Raw genomic sequence first — 19,140 nt, forward strand, 5'->3', positions numbered from 1 at the left:
AGGAAAGGTATTGACCCAGGGAAAATGAAAAAAATCCCAAGGCACTCTTTGAAGGCCATTTGTAGCCATACTTAAATAATTACAGTATGAGCCTAGGCTTTTTAACCATGTACCTCTCGAATTAGTGAGTCGAACCACAGGTGTGTAACATAGGTTAATACATCTTTTACTTGAGTATAGCAAACAATTAAGGAAATGAAAATGAAACTGTTATGTAAAGATACTGTACTCGTGCAAATTTTAAGGTCAGTATAATTATTTAGATAATGCAATATAGTTTCCCTTCTTGTGAGAAAACGGCATTTACAGGTGATCATTTAAAATTTTAATTCAAAGTTTATCAATATCAACTTTACACATGCACATAGTTTCAAGAGCCAAACAGTTTATCTAAGCCTGCTTATAAGAAAAACAGGTTCCTGATTGACTCCAACCCAATCTTGGAATAACCAAAATAATTTTTTTCAGATGATTCATTAGTATATAATCTGGTAAGGTTTTATATCTTTTTGCATTTATTTTATCTTAATGGTAACATTAGGTTTCTTTATCAGAGGCAGGTTTCTTTATCTGTTTGCTCACAGAATACCCTGCCTCAGTTCTTCACGCTCCATTTTATATATAGACCAATCATTTCCCAAGTTTTTGTTGTAGGCTATTTTCAGGAAACCTAGTATAAAACATGGTATCCTTCACTTCACATGCAAGGGGTCTGTATTTCTCATTTCAGAAATCATGAAATTGGGAGATAATACAGGAGCTGTCACATCTGTCCCTCTCCCCTGCAGTAAGACAGAGATAGAGACAGGAAGCCTTTCTTAGAGGAATAAAGGAAGGCATCTACCCTCAAGTATAAGTACTGATTCCAGGGAAGATAAGAAAGGTTTTATTCACCTTTGAATGGGAGCAGATGGCTCCTTAAAGTAGGTCCAATAGACTTAGGGGTATAAAAAACAAATGAGCCTGGGTGGGGGGAAGAAGAGATATTCTCTCTCTTTATAGTGTATTGATTTCCATTATTCCCAGCAACTGCCCTACTGGGCTTTTACCCCAAAGATACAGAAGTAGTGAAAAGAAGAGCCATATACACCCAAGTATTCATAGCAACAATGTCCACAATAACCAAATTGTGGAAAGAGCTGAGATGCCCTTCAACAGAAGAATGAATGGATAAAGATGTGGTCCATACATACAATGGAATATTATCAACCATCAGAAAATATGAATACCTACCATTTATATTAACATGGATGGAATTGGAGGAGATTATGGTAAGTGAAATAAGTCAAGCAGAGAAAAACAATTATCATATGGTTTCACTTATTTGTGGAACATAAGGACTAGCATGGAGGACATTACAAGAAGGAAGGGAAAAAACCATTACCAAATTCTTATTCTGAAGGAACCCAATATAAAACAGGGTCTCCCTTTACCATCCTGGCAATTTTCTCCTCTTTTCCCTTGGGTTGGCATTCCAGCTCTATGGATCCTTCTCTTTCTTACCCTCTTTTTTTGTCCTTCAATCTTCTCCTGAGAAATTATTTTCCTGAGAATTTTGAAGACATTCTCCAGAGTTTTCTGGCTTCAAATCACGCTACCAACACATTGAATACTTTATATTAGTTACTGTGTTAAATTTATTTCCCCTCTGGAAAGTTGCGGACTCTTCCCTTTCTTATTTTTTCCCCCTCTAGGTGCTGGAATGTCAATTATGTGGTTGTGGCTGTCATTCATTCAATTAGTAAACTAATAGGAAATTCTGCAATCTCATATTCCTATTCTAGAAAATTTACTTGCATTTGTTAATGATTTCCTTTCCTCCATTTCTTTTTCCCCCTTTCTAGAAACCCAGTCTCACAAATGGTGGGCTTCCTGGAATAGTCCTCTAGTTTCTTTACAGTTCTCTTTACAGTGCTCTTCTATTTTTCATATCTTTAAAAAAAATTACATCCTGGAGAATTCTTCAACTTTTCCAACTCCTTCATTGAAGTTTTAGTTTTTACTGCATATTTAAAATTTCTAGAGCTCTTTTCGTTCCCTGAATTATCCTTTTTTTATTTCTCTATGAATAAATGTCTTTACCCAACTGTTACAGAATCTTTCCCCTAATCATTTTAGCTCCTCCTTTATCCCCAACTCTATCAGTAACAAGAAATAACCAAAGCCTGAGCCTCTTGAAAAACTTTAGTTTTAAGTTAGTGACCTCATCACTGCTGAAATAGAATTCAGCATTCTTGCACCTGCTACGTCATTTGCCACTTTATCTGCTTTCCAGTTAATAAGCTTTTAATACTTTCTCCTCTCTCCTCTCCAAATTCTTTGTCCATGTACCACCTCACACCATTTTAAATGTTGTATTACTGCCATTTTAGCGGTGCTTTAGGACACAGTGATATGCAATTGTGTGCAAAATGTTAGTATCAATCGGACAGGCTATAGGTTCTTGAAATTAATAAAATGTTCTTATACAGAAATATCTATTCCTTTTTTTAATTTTCTTAAACAGGGTTAATGGTAAATAATGTTACCTTTTCTGCTAATTTCTGGCAATGTGATTTATCAAGTATATGATTTTGGCACAATAAATGAGACCCTCAAGATTGTATTTTGTAATATATGAGACCATTTAAATTAAGTAGCCTCCAATTTTTCTATTTTTTCTTAAGTTTTATACTTTAATTCTATAATTCTCTGGTTTATTTTTAACCAATCTTTGTATCTCAGTATTGACAGGATGAAATAATAATTTCTATTCTACTTCTTTTACACACAATATGGACAGCTAGAGTGGTTCTACTTTACAAAGGCATAAAGTATTTTTTAAAAAAAGTTTTTGACAGGTACTTTGTTGCAGATCCTAGCCCTCAATTTTTCCTCTCTTGCTTACATTTTTAATATGAATGGTATTATTATGGAGTCTTTGAATTAATGAGGCCTTGTTGTACCTTAGTAACAATAATGAAGATGATGATGATGACAATGCTAGTAATAATAATAATTTCTAATACTTATCAAGGACTTATTTTCAAGTACTATTTTAAATGCCTTACATACATGTCTCATTACAATCTTACAAAGCATTACTATGATCTACACTATTGTAGTGAAAAGAAAACAAAGGACTGGAGAAATGATACTACCCATTCCTAAAGTGAAAAAAATGTCAGTCTGGGATTTTACTTCCAGTCTGACTGATTCCGAGTTCTCTGTTTTCCCATTACCATGCTATACCAACTCGGCAAAGCAACGTAAAAGACGTCACAAATGGACAATAGATATCACAAAGGCATTTTTATATAATTTATCAAATTTACATTGCAGGCTAATCAAGGACATTAAGGACAAGCAGCTCAATAAAGCAGACATTGTAGGCACAGGTGAATGCATATGTAGTGGCTGAGAGTCCCCAACCCTGGAAGTCACGTCACAAAGTGGCTCCCGAGTGTTATGTAGAATTTGTTATAGAGGTTACTCCTTTCTGCCTGTGGACGCCGCCGAGTAAGCATCGTTAAAGTCTCCCCTCCCACCGCCGTCATGTCTAAGTCAGGGTCTCCCAAAGAGCCTGAACAGCTGCGGAAGCTCTTCATCGGAGGTCTGAGCTTTGAAACAACCGATGAGAGTCTGAGGAACCATTTTGAGCAATGGGGAACACTTACGGACTGTGTGGTAATGAGAGATCCGAACACCAAGCGCTCCAGAGACTTTGGGTTTGTCACCTATGCCACTGTGGAGGAGGTGGATGCAGCCATGAATGCAAGGCCACACAAGGTGGATGGAAGAGTTGTGGAACCAAAGAGGGCTGTCTCAAGAGAAGATTCTCAAAGACCTGGTGCCCACTTAACTGTGAAAAAGATTTTTGTTGGTGGCATTAAAGAAGACACTGAAGAACATCATCTAAGAGATTATTTCGAACAGTATGGGAAAATCGAAGTGATTGAGATCATGACTGACCGAGGCAGTGGCAAAAAGAGGGGTTTTGCTTTTGTAACATTTGATGACCATGATTCTGTAGACAAGATTGTCATTCAAAAATACCATACTGTGAATGGCCACAACTGTGAAGTAAGGAAAGCGCTCTCTAAGCAAGAGATGGCTAGTGCTTCATCCAGCCAAAGAGGTCGAAGTGGTTCTGGAAACTTTGGTGGTGGTCGTGGAGGTGGTTTGGGTGGGAATGACAACTTTGGTCGCGGAGGAAACTTCAGTGGTCGAGGTGGCTTTGGTGGCAGTCGAGGTGGTGGTGGATATGGTGGCAGTGGGGATGGCTATAACGGATTTGGTAATGATGGAAGCCACTTTGGAGGTGGCGGAAGCTATAATGATTTTGGCAATTACAACCATCAATCCTCAAATTCTGGACCCATGAAAGGAGGCAATTTTGGAGGCAGAAGCTCTGGCCCTTATGGTGGTGGAGGCCGATACTTCGCCAAACCACGAAACCAAGGTGGCTATGGTGGTTCCAGCAGCAGCAGCAGCTATGGCAGTGGCAGAAGGTTTTAATTACTGCCAGGAAACAAAGCTTAGCAGGAGAGGAGAGCCAGAGAAGTGACAGGGAAGCTACCGGTTACAACAGATTTGTGAACTCAGCCAAGCACAGTGGTGGCAGGGCCTAGCTGCTACAAAGAAGACATGTTTTAGACAATACTCATGTGTATGGGCAAAAAAACTCGAGGACTGTATTTGTGACTAATTGTATAACAGGTTATTTTAGTTTCTGTTCTGTGGAAAGTGTAAAGCATTCCAACAAAGGGTTGTAATGTAGATTTTTTTTTTTTTTTGCACCCATGCTGTTGATTGCTAAATGTAATAGTCTGATCATGACGCTGAATAAATGTGTCTTTAAAAAAAAAAAAAAGAATTTGTTATAAAAGATGTATGGGGCACCTGGGTGACTCAGTCGGGTAAGCGTCCACCTTTGACTCAAGTCATGATCAAGGATCAGGTCCTGGGATTAAGCCCGGCATTGCATCAGGATCCCTGCTCAATGGGGAGTCTGCTTCTCTCTCCCCCTCAGCCCGTCCCCCACACTCCTGCTCTCTCTCAAATAAAATCTTTTAAAAAATATTTAAAAATTTTTTTAAAAAGATGTTTAACACCCACCATGATACTTCTTAGATCAAGGCAATATGCACTTAGTAACAGTTCACAGATAACTGAAAAATTAGGGATATAAAGAAAATAAGATATATACACTCTCTGCCTACAAGGGCATTACAGTCTAGCTGGAAATATAAAATTCATATGCAAATGTGAAGAATTTTACAAGAAGACTTCTTAAAGAAAGACTTGAAAAGCATGCAGTATAGTGTTACGTCAGAAAAGAGCGCTCAGGGGCGCCTGGGTGGCTCAGTGGTTTGGGCTGCTGCCTTCGGCTCGGGTCATGATCTCAGAGTCCTGGGATCGAGCCCCGCATCAGGCTCTCTGCTCCGCAGGAAGCCTGCTTCCCTCTCTCTCTCTCTCTCTCTCTCTCTTTCTCTCTCTCTCTCTCTCTGCCTGCCTCTTTGCCTACTTGTGATCTCTGTCTGTCAAATAAATAAATAAAATCTTTAAAAAAAAAAAAAAAAGAAAAGAAAAGAGCGCTCAGCAGGGAACAGCTGGAGCTGACATGGCATGCAGGAGGCAGTTCTCAGGTAGGGATGGGTGGGTCATGCAGCTTTCCCATGGACAATAAGGAGTTACAAGGTTTGCTCATCATCAGGTGAAAGGCAAAAATGAGAATTATATAGAGAATTGCAGTGCGACTGCAGGAAATAGCACAGAGAATTCATTACCTAGGGAGGGGAATGTGAGCAATACAATGGGAGAACAGAGGCAAGGTGATATAGTGTCATGTCTCGCACAGGGGGCCATTCCATAAATACCAGTCAGAATGGAAGACACCTGGCAAATGGGCCAGAGGAATCTGGGCAGTAGCTTTTGGCTAAAGGGGAGATTTCTTAAGTTCTTTCTAAGAAGAATGACATAATGAATCCTTAGGAAGAAACATCAAAGTCATAAATAAGATGGAAAGAGGAAGAAGGGCAGGAGCCTCTCAGGGCTGATACGATTATCAGTTAGAAGGAAACCACAGAAATCTGGGCTTGAGGTTATAAATGCTTAGACACACGAGAATGAAGAAATGCAAAGTGGGGGTCTACTTATCTATAAAGGAAGAATTATCAGGTGTCATGGCTAGTAAAAAAAAAAAAAAAAAAAGAACAAAAAGTTAAAAATAGTGTTCAGGTTTTCAGATCCAGTTATCAGAAATATTTATGAAGCTCCCAACACTCGGGATATATAACATCTTAGTCATCCCCACTGAACAGGCTCCCTGCCCCTCTGAACTGAAGTAGTATTTTTGATTAGCGCCCAGCTGGTGGTTCTGGGACACTTGCCAGAGGATCTGGTGACCAGCTTAATAATTACATGTTGATTAGAATATATAATTTATGAAAACAACTTGAAAAATGAAACCCAAGACTGTCTGGAATAAAAGAAACCTTATTACATACAAAAACACATTTATTAATTTTATTCTACCCTGAAAAGGAAAGAGAGTAAATTGTCATGACTACACAGAAAATCCAATAATTATTTATTCACTTAATTAATCATTCAATTAAGCAAATAATCTATCCATTCAACAAATATACGTGAAGCACCTTCAACATGCCAGGCACCATACTAGGTATTGGAAATAGAAATAATAGTAGGATAATATCCTTCCCCAAGAGTCTCACAGATTGGCCAAAAGAATAACTCAGGTTGTTGGGGAATCACAAAGGGGTGGCCATTTCCCATGTCACATCAGAAAATGGCAGGACTAAAAATGGGCAGGACTGCTGTGGAAGGGCAAGAAGTGTTGCGTCTTTTAAGTGAAATTAGCTTTTGTCTTTTACTTAAAGAGTCTTTATTTTTTTTCTCCTAAGGTCATTCTTGAAAGAGTCCCTCTTTCTTTATACTCAACATCCAAACCATTGGCAAATTTTATTAGGTCTACCTTCACAACATATCCCAAGTTTGATTGTTCTACATACAATCCACAGCTATGTACCCAACTAGTTCAGGTTCCAGTTCTCTCTCATTGGTCTTCGTGCCTCTATCTTGGCCCCTAGCATCTCTTCCCACAACATTCACAGTGAGCCTTTTGAAGTTAAGCCAGATCATGTCACTCCATTGGTTAAACCTACATTCATTTAGAGTATAATGCAAAGTTCCAACAGGGCCCCATAGAGCCCTACACAGATTGCATTTGTCTTCAACCTCCTCCCCATTCTCCAGCTCTACTTCCCATGTGTTATATGGCCTCTTTGCTGCTCTCCAGCAAACTAAGTGCACTCCCAGCCTCCAATGCTAACAATTCCCTCTGCACAAAATGCTCTTCCTTAGATAACTTCTTCTTGTACTTCTTTTTGTCTTTGCATAAATACCACTTAATGTAGCATCTTCCATAAATCTTTAGTGCTATTACTGTTTCATTCTTCTTGTTTATCACATATTTATTGTTCATCCCTCCCTGGTGAAATGAAAATGCCACAAGCAGAATAGTTGATATATTTTTGTTTGCTGCAGTATCCCTAAAATAACGTATAGCATGAAGAATACCCACAGACAGTGTTTGTTGAATTAGTGAGTCAAATGTAACTGACATGGCTTAGGGCTTTTTCCTATTTTCAGACTACTTAAGTGGCCAAATAAATGAAGGATAAGTATTGAAGGGCTAACCCTCTTTTATAGTCAGTGAATCTTTAACCTGTAACCCCTGTAAGGTTTAAGGAGTCCAGAGGTTACTATTTTTTTTAATTTTAACATTTAGATAGGATTTTACAGAGATTTTGGACTAAAAGGTTATACAAGTCATTTTAGGAAATTTTTAAAAATAGAAAAGTATGCTTTAAAAAAAAATCACATAGAAACTCATTTCCCTGTGTTACCGATGACTGACATCTTCATGTGGGTCTCATATGGAATGGACAATTTTATGCTCTGATTTTCATTATCTGATATTTAGGTTTTTCGTAGTATTAAGCAACTAAAGTTCTTTGAAACTATGATATGTGTGTTTACACACAAATTGCTCTCCAAAAAGGATGTATCAGTATACACCTCAATGAGCACGCTTGATGTCTATCTCTCCTTACCCAGCTGGAGAACTCAGAGGAAATGCAATAGCATGGGTGAGAACTCAAAAGCCAGGGGCATCTGGGTGGCTCAGTCAGTTGAGGACCCAACTCTTGATTTTGGTGCAGGTCACGATCTCAGAGTACCAGAATGGAGCCCCATCTTGGAGTCCATGCTTAATGTGAAGTCTGCTTGAGATTCTTTCTCTCCCTCTTCCCCTCCCCACCTCTTCCTCTACAGTTAAGTAAATAAAATCTGGGAAAAAAATAAAAAACAAAAAACAAAGCCAGACTACCCAAGTTCCAATGCCAGCTTCACCATATGCTAGCTTTGTGACTTTGGAAATCTGTATCACCTCTCACTGTCAGTTTTCCTATCTATAAAGAGGAGATAACAATGATACCAAGCGCATAGGTTTATCATGAGAATTAAGTTGAATAAACATATGCAAAGAGATTAAAAGAGTTATCTAGCAAATACTTAGCATATATATATGTTAGCAGCAATGTGAAGAAAGAAAAATTCAATATTGTATATTAACATTTTAAATGTTAGGGAAAAGTGATAATATCCCATGTATCTTTGATTACAAATACATTGACTAATTTTTGACTTCTTCATTTTCTTTCTTTTTGTAATTCATCTACTTGTCCTTTTCTCATAATTTATTCATTTGTAAGGGTTATTTACATATTGAGATTAAGTCTTCACATATTTATTGAAAATATTCCTCTAATGAGTTTTACCACTGGTTCATTAATATTGTGCATTATATTTGTAATGTATAGAAAATCTTTCATTTATATTGTCAAGCCTATCAGTTTATGCTTTAAATTTTTTTTTTTAAGATTTTATTTATTTATTTGTGAGAGAGAGAGAGCACACAAGGAGGCAGAGTGGCAGGCAGAGGCAGAGAGAGAAGCAGGCTCCCCACTGAGCAAGAAGCCTGATGTGGGACTTGATCCCAGGACCCTGGGATCATGACCTGAGTTGAAGGCAGTGGCCTTTAATTTATCTGGAACTTAGTGTATGGTAGAATATGAGAATTTACCTTAAAGTTTCTATGGAGCAAATTTTCTCAATATGATTTATTAAAAAATTCATCTATATTCACTCTTTTATAATACTTTTCATATTAAGTTTATATGTATGATATATACACACACATACATACCTATATACATACATCATCTCAAAATTAAATTCTATATCCTTGAGATTATTCTACATTTTATGTCAGTATTTATAGAATAAATAAATGAAGGTGAGTTGAGTGGCTAGTAAGGACAAAAATTGCATTGGCAGAGTTTTCTTTTGTCTGTCCAAGGAGGGCTAAATATTTCCTTCACAGGGAACTTTTCATAAAGGTACAAAGCAACGTGTGAAAACATAAGACTCTTAATCTCACAAAACAAACTGAGCGTTGCTGGGAGGAGGGGGGTAGGGAGAGGGTGGTGGGGTTATGGACATTGGGGAGGGTATGTGCTACGGGGAATGCCGTGAGGTGTGTAAACCTGGAGATTCACAGACCTGTACCCCTGGGGCTAATAATACACTATATGTTTATTAAAAATTAAACAATTTTAAAAAATCCATATGGGCAGGACTAAACTATGAGGTTTAGGGGTACACAGTTGAGTGATAAAACCATAAATAAATGCAAGGAAGTGGTTATTATAAATGTCACAATGGTGAGCCTTGAGAGGTAGAAAGGGACTGTGTTAGGATGAGGCATGTAGAAGGGTTATAGGGCTGGCTGGCAATTCTATTTCTTGATTTTGGTGGCAGTTATAAGGGTGTTCACTGTATAATAATTCACTAAGCCACATATTTTTTTTTCTCATTAGTAAATTTATTTTTATTTATTTTTTTTTAATATAATTTTTTATTTTTTATAAACCCCCGATCCTTCTGTGACCCTGCGGGATCTGAGGCCACGCTGACCCCGCGTGGGCTTCGCCCCGGGTAGCCTCTGGAGCGATGTCCCTCAGCGGAACAGACTTTTAAAAGTCCTGATTTTGTGCGCAGTTGCTCCGCCGCTTGCTGGGAGCCGGCCCCTCCCCCCGGGGTCTATCTTCCCGTCGCTTTGGATTCACTTCTCCTCCGGTCCTACCTTTCAGAAAGTGGTTGTTTTTCTGTTTCCAGAATTGCTGTTCTTCTTCTCTTAGATCTCCGATGGATTTTCAGGTGTTTGCAATCTTTAGATAAGCTATCTAGCTGATCTCCGGCTAGCTGAAGTAGTCTCAGCCAGCTACTTCTCCGCCATCTTGACTCCTCCATAAGCCACATATTTGTTTGGTTTGGTTTCCTATGTCTGTGTTTAATTTTACAATAAAAATATTAAAAAAAAAAAAAAGCAATGTGTGAGAACCTCCTGCAACATTTGCTGTATGCAGATACCTGTGTAATGCGAATAGCTTCCTATACTCAAAGTGATTGTGCATGAGCCTGTTACTAATAAGCCCACTCAAATAAGCTGGCTAATGTATAACACAATAAATAGAACAATTAGAAATGTCACAGTGTCAACCAAAGCATTTTTTGAAATTCTAATCTTTGTTTCTAACCATTTGGGCTTGTTTCCCTGCTGTTGTTTCTAAAGCTCACACTCTCATTAACACTGAAAAGAACAGAGGCTTTCAAGAGTTATGTAGAAGGCCTGCTGCTGTTCACTGGCCCTCATATTTTTAACGAGCTTGAGCATCTGAGACTAAATGAAGTTTAAGTGCAGTGTTTGACCTCATTTCAAAATGAGTATGCAGATCTCATTTCTAGTCCTTCAGTTATTAGAAACAGATAAACGAATGACTGAATGGATTAATCCATCCATCAATCAGTCAATTAAAAAGCCTTCCATTGCCTGCCTTCTGCTGTCAGACTAGATGATTGCGAGTAACTGTTTGAGGCCCCTCCACTTGGAAGGAGGTACAGCCTTCCTCGGGGTACACAGAAGGACAGATGCTAGGACGAAGGTTATAATGCTTTGGGATCACAATGGAGACCTCAGTGAGATAAACGATAAAGTTAAGGACACTGGCATCCAAATCACTTTATCCTTTTCGATTTATTTTTGGCCAGTCTTTCCTGATCAGTGTGGCTATAGTAAAATAAGCCTGGCTCCTGCATGACTTTTTAAGTATAAAGGCCAACCTAACGCTAGTTTTTATTTTGTGGCAAAATGTCCTTAATGTTTTCAGTAGATTTAAGCATGTTGATAGGCATTAATGTTCGGTTGGTTAGTTTCACTTGTTTATTTGCAAAGGTTTGTGACCAATTTGTCCAAAAGAAATGTTGTAACAGTAAAGGACTTTACTTTGTTAAAATCTTCTTGGGCTATATTTTTTGTTTAATTCAACATAACATCATCTGATTAGGGAAAAACAGAGATTTGGTTTTAGAAAATAAGCATATACTGTATAAACCAATGCTAACATCTAACTTGCTAATCAGGAATACAGAGTCTCAATAGTCAACTTAGAGAAACACCTGTCATTCAAAACTCCCTACAAAATAAAGAAACTGCCATAGCATTGTACCACATTTAATCATCAGATGATGAAGTCTATAGACAACAGAGGGAGGTCTGTAATATTGCTGCATTATATTCAAAAGGTCCATAGCAAGTTATGATGGAAAACTGGGACATTAGCAAATGTGTCAAATGGCTAGGAGTAAAAGATCAAAGTCTTTCAAGGTTGTGGAGACTTCCAATCCTGTTTTCCTTCCAAGTACAATCATATAGCTACAATGTGAGAGTATTGGGAAGGCTTGGAGTGAACTTCAAGTAAGGCTCTTACATATGAAATATGTCCACAGGCTATAATCAATCAAGTATTCCATTTTCCCAGGAGAAATGTATTTAAATTATTAATCATGCCCAACCTATGAAGGACTGGTCATCAGGAGAGCTTATACAGATACTAAATTATCTCTCACCAAGGCATATTCCAAATTTAAATACCTCACATCTGAGTATCTGTTATCTTTTGCATGTTCTGATTTGTCATCAAGGCTTTCTAGGATTCTGAATATGATTGATTGTTTTAGTGGTGCTAATCATCAGGGTAACAAAAATAAGGAATGTAAGAGAGCATCATTCACAGAATCTTTTTCACTTTACTATATTAGAAATCCAAGTGAGAAAAGAGAAAGAGGAAATCAGACCTTTCAAGAGATTCTTTTTAATTAACCTCATCAATGCTGCTGTGGTTCAGAAATGTGGAATATACACAGTTTCTTTAACATGTTTTCCATATTAAATATTTAAAACAATGATGAAGAGACTTCTAGGACCAGCTATGACATGCAAAGAGGTTAAAAGTTATCACACTCATCCTTAACAAGATAAAGCTGGGCAAACTGAAAATCAATGACTTATTTTGGACCCATCAGAGAACTCATATCACAATAAACTAAAACCCCATCTTCTAAAGAGATATATATACCTAGAGACACATGATAAATCTGCTTAATTTAAGCAGAAGCCTCTGGAGCCATATGTCAGTAAATCTGATGGCTCTCTAGAGGTTTAATCGTCTTAACTTGTTAACTAATACATATATTACTAACAGCACATAGGGTTAGCTGTCAAAAAATTCACTACCAACTCAAGATCACACACAAGGATCCCCTGTCCTACACTCATATTCCTTAGAGAGAGGTGCTTGGACTACAGAGATGGACTTGCTGGTGGAAGGAACACAGCTCCATTCCACTTTTCATGTTAATAGGCTAGGTCAGGATTGGGAAGAGAACATCCAATTTTCTATGTAACAGGAGAGCTCTTATCTCCTGACACAGGAGGTGGCTTTAAGGTACTCAAGGTCTCATGGACGTCTGCACTGCTAACATTAGTCATAAGCCTTGCTTTCCTTCCTAAACACTACTGTCAAGCCAATCCGATGAAATGATGGGAAGGGGACTCATGGCCAATGAGATCAAGAATGACTCTCACCACAGGAATTTAAAAATGCATATCCATAACTTTCCTATCCCAATTAAAACAAACATACACACACACACACAAACACAAACAGTGCTCAGGATCCTCAGTTCCAACAATGATGCATTTCTTTAATGACCTCCCCAAAAGTTATTTCTTGATATTGGTCTCTCATAAAGAAAAACATTTTTTCAGAATGCCAAGAAGTTAGGGCACCAGGGTAGGTTAGTCTGTTAAGTGTCTGCCTCCAGCTCAGGTCATAATCCCAGGTTCCTGGCATTGAGCCCCGGGTAGGACACCTTGCTCAGCAGGAAGTTGGCTTCTCCCTCTGCCCCTCCCCCTGTTCATACTCTGGCTTTCTCACAAATAAATAAAAATCCTTAAAAAAAAAATACCAAGAGGTTATGAACTTTTCAGTCTTTGCATACTACAATATATAACAACCACAAACAATTTTGCTTTGTGACACACAGAGAAAATCATAATACATATACATAATACAGTATACACTAGACCAAATTGGAATAAATTTTGGAATAAGTAGAGGGAGCTTGGTCTAAGAAAATAATTATATGTTCTTTATATTATATAATTATAACAAAAATACATTATAAAGAATTAACAAAGAAGTTAAGCTTTGAATTAATATAAAACTTACAAAGAAAATCTTAAATTCAAATTTAATGAGAAATGTGAGGTTGTTTTCATGTTAATAGCTATTTTAATGCTTGGAATGCCTACATGCAATTCCTAATTAAATATTTTAATAACAATACCTTTAAATCCTTGGTAGTAAGGACTGGTGAGAAACTTTTTTGCATACATGATACAAACTGCAGAAGTATATTTATTGCTTTACTGTTTTGTTGCTGTATACTTCTTTTTTTCCATTAACATGATTTTGGATAATCCCAATTCTTATTTTACTTTAGAGTATGACCATTCTTCAACTTTAAGAGTTCTTCCTTTTGGGACTCAGCGCAAGATGGTGGGTAAGTAGGAGACCCTGTTTCGACCCGTCCCCTAAAGTGAGCTAATTATCTACCAGAATGTGCTGCACACCCATGAAATCAGCCTGAGATGTACAATTATACACTTCTGGATCTCTACGGGGGCAGAAGATGCCATTTGAGAGGTAAAGCAAGTCGGAATTGGACTGATATAGTAGGATAAACAGAAGGGAGAGGGAGCCACCAGAAATGACCCATTGGAAAGCACTACCCCAATACGAGAGCGCCCTGTGATTAGGGACCAGCATTAACTTGCAGTCTGGTTAAAAGCTCTCAAAAAGAGCAAAAGAGCTTAAGGGGTAACTGGTGGAATCGGGTAGTCACAGGCATGGGTTTAAGTGCACAGACCCAGGACAGCCACCGCTGGAGACCATCCATGCCAGAGAGAGTGCGGCAAAGTGTCCAGGACCTAGTCCCTGAGCGGCCAGCTTTCTGCTGCTTGCACCAGCGCTGGGCCAGGCGCCCTCCGCACATAAGGGAGTCTGATGTGTGGGTCAGCCGGCGCTCTCTAAAACCACAGCCTTTTGCACTCTGCACATGCACTGCACAACCTAGGACTGAACCATGCTTGCTCCCTGCCAGCGCCTGAGAGTGCTGTGTGTGCGCTCTAGCAGGTAGGCACTAGGACAGACTGAGAGTCTGAACACTCCCAGCTCTGGCTTGAAAATTTCAGCGCACTAGCTCTGGTCTACTGTAGTCCCAGCAAAGGCAGCCACCGGAGGCGGGCTCCCTGGAAAAATGTCGCTCCCGGTTTTAGTAGCACAGGGTACAGAGACAATTGGAGGTGCTTTGTGCGACCCCTGAGTTGGTGGCTGGGGGCGCACACTGCTTGTGGGAGTCTCAGCAGATTTTGCAGAGTCTGTGTGCTCTGGACCACCCAGAGAGAAGCAGACTGAGACTTGTCTCTGAGATGGAGGTCTGGGTGCAGTTTGCTTCCCACTAAATCTCCAAAAAGTTGCAAAAAGCCACCAAAGAACAAAAACCTCCAGAGAACAAAAGCTTGAGAAACCAGTTTCCACAGAGCCCAGCCCCTTGATAGGGGACAGAAGGACTCAATCCAAGCAAGACTGCCTGAAAAACACTGCAGCAGGCTCCTCCCCCAGAAAGCCAGGCAAAAGAATGAGAAGACAACCACCCCCGGATTCCCATAAAAATGTAAAACCCCATTATCAGGGGAAAGCAATATATTAAGCTCCTAGTATTGGCCTAAAACCTGTATATTTCATAGATACAACTTTTATTTTTAATTCGTTCTCACTTTCTTGTTGTTTTTAATCATTTTTAACCTACTTACCATTACAACTAGAGGTTTAATACAACATGTTCCATAATTACCTTTTAACTTGATTTTTTTCCATACATATGCCTGTATTTTTTCTTTTCTATTTTTTTAATATACATATAGATATAAGCTTCAAGGTAATCCTCTTTCCCTAATCAATACTACCCCTATATATACCAGTTTTAATCTCCCTTTATCTCCAGAAAGTTGAGCCCTTTAACAAAGATATCAAGATACACCCAAGAAGAATCAAAATAACCTGCCTCGCCCACACTAAGGATTTATAACCGCCCTCCCATCTTTTTCTTCTGTCAGTGTTTCTGTGTATTTGTTTTTGTTCTTGTAGTATATAAATCTTATCCTTGGGGCTCATTTTGGCTGGGTTCTTTTTTTTTTTTTTTTCTTGTCATTTACTTTTGTCAGTCTTTTTGTTTGTCCATTTTTGTTTGTACACCTTATAAATCTTACCTTTGAGGCCCATTATGGCTGGGTCTTCTCTTTCTTTCCTATCCCTTTCTCTCTCTCTCTTCTTTTTTTCTTTTTTCATTCTTTTTGCTGGTGACTTCTGATTGCTTAGAAGCATTCCAAGGTGCACCTTGCCTGGATCACGGTTGATATATTCAGCTACACATCCTCTGAACCACCTCTCACCAAAATGACTAGGAGGAGGAACACTCAACAGAGGAAAAATTCAGAGACTGTGCCCTCTCCATCAGAGCTATGGATATGGACATAAACAGTATGTTGGAAAGAGAATTCAGCATAACAATTTTCCAGGCAATGCCTAGATTGGAGAAAACCATTAGTGACGACATGGGATCAATTAGGGCAAAAGTGAAAGCCGCCCAGGGAAGAATCTAAAAATGCTATCAATGAGATCCAATTTAATCTAAATACTCTAACAGCTAGGGTAACTGAGGCAGAAGATAGAATTAGTGATCTAGAGGACAAACTGATAGAGAAAAAGAATCAGGAGGAGGCCTGGAACAAATAGCTTAGAAGCCATTAGGAAATTAGGGAAATAAATGAATGAAATGTTCCAAAGTCAGAATTATTAGCATCCCTGAGGGGGAGGAGGAAGAAAGAAGACTAGAAGATATAGCTGAACAAATTCTCCATGAAAATTTTCCCAATCCGGGGAATAGAACCAAGGTTTGTGTCCTAGAGGTAGAAATAACACCTCCCCCAAATCAACGAATCTAAAAAGACCTTAAGGCAGTTGATTGTAAGACTGAAGAATCATAATTTTAGACAAGAGCTTTTGAGAGCAGCTGGGGTAAGAGATTCCTGACGTACAGAGGAAGGTCCATCAGAATAATGTCAGACCTGTCCACAGAAAGCTGGCAAGCCAGAAAGGGATGACAAGACATTTTCAGGGCACTAAATGAGAAGAAAATACAGCCAAGAATACTTTATCCAGCAAGGTTGACTTTCAAAATGGGTGGAGAGATAAAGAGCTTCTAAGACCGGCAAGGTTTAAAAAAGTATATTACCACCAAGCTGGCACTAAAAGAAATACTAAGGGTTGGGGCAGTTATAGAAACCCAAAGTGTCATTGAACAGAAATTTACAGAAACAATCTATAGAAACAAGGACTTCACAGGAAACATGATGTCAATAAAAACGTTTCTTTCAATAATCACTCTCAATGTGAATGGCCTAAATGCTCCCATAAAATGGCACAGGGTTGCAGATTGGATAAAACCACAGGACCCATATACACAAGACACATTTGAACCTAGGGATACATCCAGACTGAAAGTGAAGGGATGGAGAAGCATCTTACATGCCAATGGGACTCAAAAGAAAGCTAGGGTAGTGATTCTCATATCAGATAAATTGGACTTTATTTTTTTAAGATTTCATTTATTTTTTTGACAGAGAAAGAGAGAGGACACAAGTAGGCAGAGAGGCAGGCAGAGAAAGAGGGGGAAGCAGGCTCCCTGCTGAGCGGAGAGCCTGATATGGGGCTCAATCCCAGGACCCTGTGATCATGACCTGAAATGAAGGCAGAGGTTTTAACCCACTGAGCCTCCCATAAATTAGACTTTAATCTAAAGAGTGTAGTCAGAGATAAAGAAGGACACTACAGGGAATAATCTTAGTCTTTTGGTATCAGTTGAGCCATCATTTGTGACCTAGCATGTGGTCTATTCTGGAGAAGGTTCCATGTGCACTTGAGAAGAATGAGTATTCTGTTGTTTTAGGGTGGAATGTTCTGTATATATCTATGAGGTCCATCTGGTCCAAAGTGTCATTCAATGCTCTTGTTTCTTTATTGATTTTCTGCTTGGATGATCTGTCTATTACTGAGAGGGGTGTGTTAAGATCTCCTGCTATTAATGTATTCATATCAATATGACTCTTTATCTTGATTAATAGTTTTCTTATGTAATTGGCTCCTCCAATATTGGGTGCATAGATATTTACAACTGTTAGATCATCTTGGTGGATAGTCCCTTTAAGAATTATGTAGTGTCCTTCTGTATCTCTGACTACAGTCTTTAGTTTAAAATCTAATTTATCTGATATGAGATTTGCTACCCTGGCCTTCTTTTGAGGCCCATTGGCATGAAAGATGCTTCTCTATCCCTTCACTTTGTCTGAGTGTATCCTTATGTTCAAAATGGGTCTCTTTTAGACAACACAGCATGGGTCCTGTCGTTTTATCCAATCTGCAACCCTGTGTCGTTTTATGGGCGCATTTAGGCCATTCACATTGAGAGCGATTATTGATAAACTTGAAATGGATAATAGACCTCAATGTGAGGCAGGAATCCATCAGAATCCTAGAGGAGAACATAGGCAATAACCTCTTCGATATCAGCCACAGCAACTTCTTTCAAGATATGTCTCCAAAGGCAAAGGAAAAAAGAGCAAAAATGAACTTTTGGGACTTCATCAAGATCAAAAGCTTCTGCACAGCAAAGGAAACAGTCAACAAAACAAAGAGGCAACCCACAGAATGCGAGAAGATACCTGCAAGTGACAGTACAGATGAAGAGCTGGTATCTAAGATCTATAAAGAACTCCTCAAACTCAACACACACAAAACACATAATCACGTCAAAAATGGGCAGAAGACATGAACAGATACTTCTCCAATGAAGACATACAAATGGCCATCAGACACATGAAAAAAAGTTCACCATCATTAGCCATCAGGGAGATTCAAATCAAAACCACATTGAGATACCACCTTACACCGATTAGAACGGCCAAAATTAGCAAGACAGGAAACAACATGTGTTGGAGGGGATGTGGAGAAAGGGGAACCCTCTTACACTGTTGGTGGGAATGCAAGCCAATTTGTAGAACGGTGTGGAGATTCCTTAAGAAATTAAAAATAGAGCTTCCCTATGACCCTGCAATTGCACTACTGGGTATTTACCCCAAAGATACAGATGTAATGAAAAGAAGAGCCATCTGCACCCCAATGTTTATAGCAGCAATGGCCATGGTCGCCAAACTGTGGAAAAAACCAAGATGCCCTTCAACAGATAAATGGATAAGGAAGATACGGTCCATATAAACTATGGAGTATTATGCCTCCATCAGAAAGGATAAATACCCAACTTTTGTATCAACATGGACGGGACTGGAAGAGATTATGCTGAGTGAAATAAGTCAAGCAGAGAGAGTCAATTATCATATGGTTTCACTTATTTGTGGAGCATAACAAATAACATGGAGGACATAGGGAGATGGAGAGGAGAAGGGAGTTGAAGGAAACTGGAAAGGGAGATGAACCATGAGAGACTATGAACTCTGAAAAACAATCTGAGTGTTTTGAAGGGATGGGGGCTGGG

General features: G+C 38.8%; 1 protein-coding gene across 1 annotated transcript; it reads left to right on the forward strand.

The window, feature by feature from the left end:
- The first annotated feature begins 3,519 nt into the window (after positions 1-3,519).
- Positions 3,520-4,767, forward strand: LOC132015100 (heterogeneous nuclear ribonucleoprotein A1-like). The gene has a single exon (XM_059395758.1). The coding sequence runs from the start codon at positions 3,535-3,537 to the stop codon at positions 4,495-4,497; it is 963 nt and encodes a 320-aa protein (XP_059251741.1). The 5' UTR covers positions 3,520-3,534; the 3' UTR covers positions 4,498-4,767.
- Positions 4,768-19,140: the final 14,373 nt, after the last annotated feature.

Source organism: Mustela nigripes, chromosome 4 (genome assembly GCF_022355385.1).
Source record: "Mustela nigripes isolate SB6536 chromosome 4, MUSNIG.SB6536, whole genome shotgun sequence".
Lineage (NCBI taxonomy): Eukaryota > Metazoa > Chordata > Mammalia > Carnivora > Mustelidae > Mustela > Mustela nigripes.

Excerpts from the sequence above, each read along its gene's own strand:
- LOC132015100 (XM_059395758.1), top strand. The coding sequence starts at position 3,535 with ATGTCTAAGTCAGGGTCTCCCAAAGAGCCTGAACAGCTGCGGAAGCTC.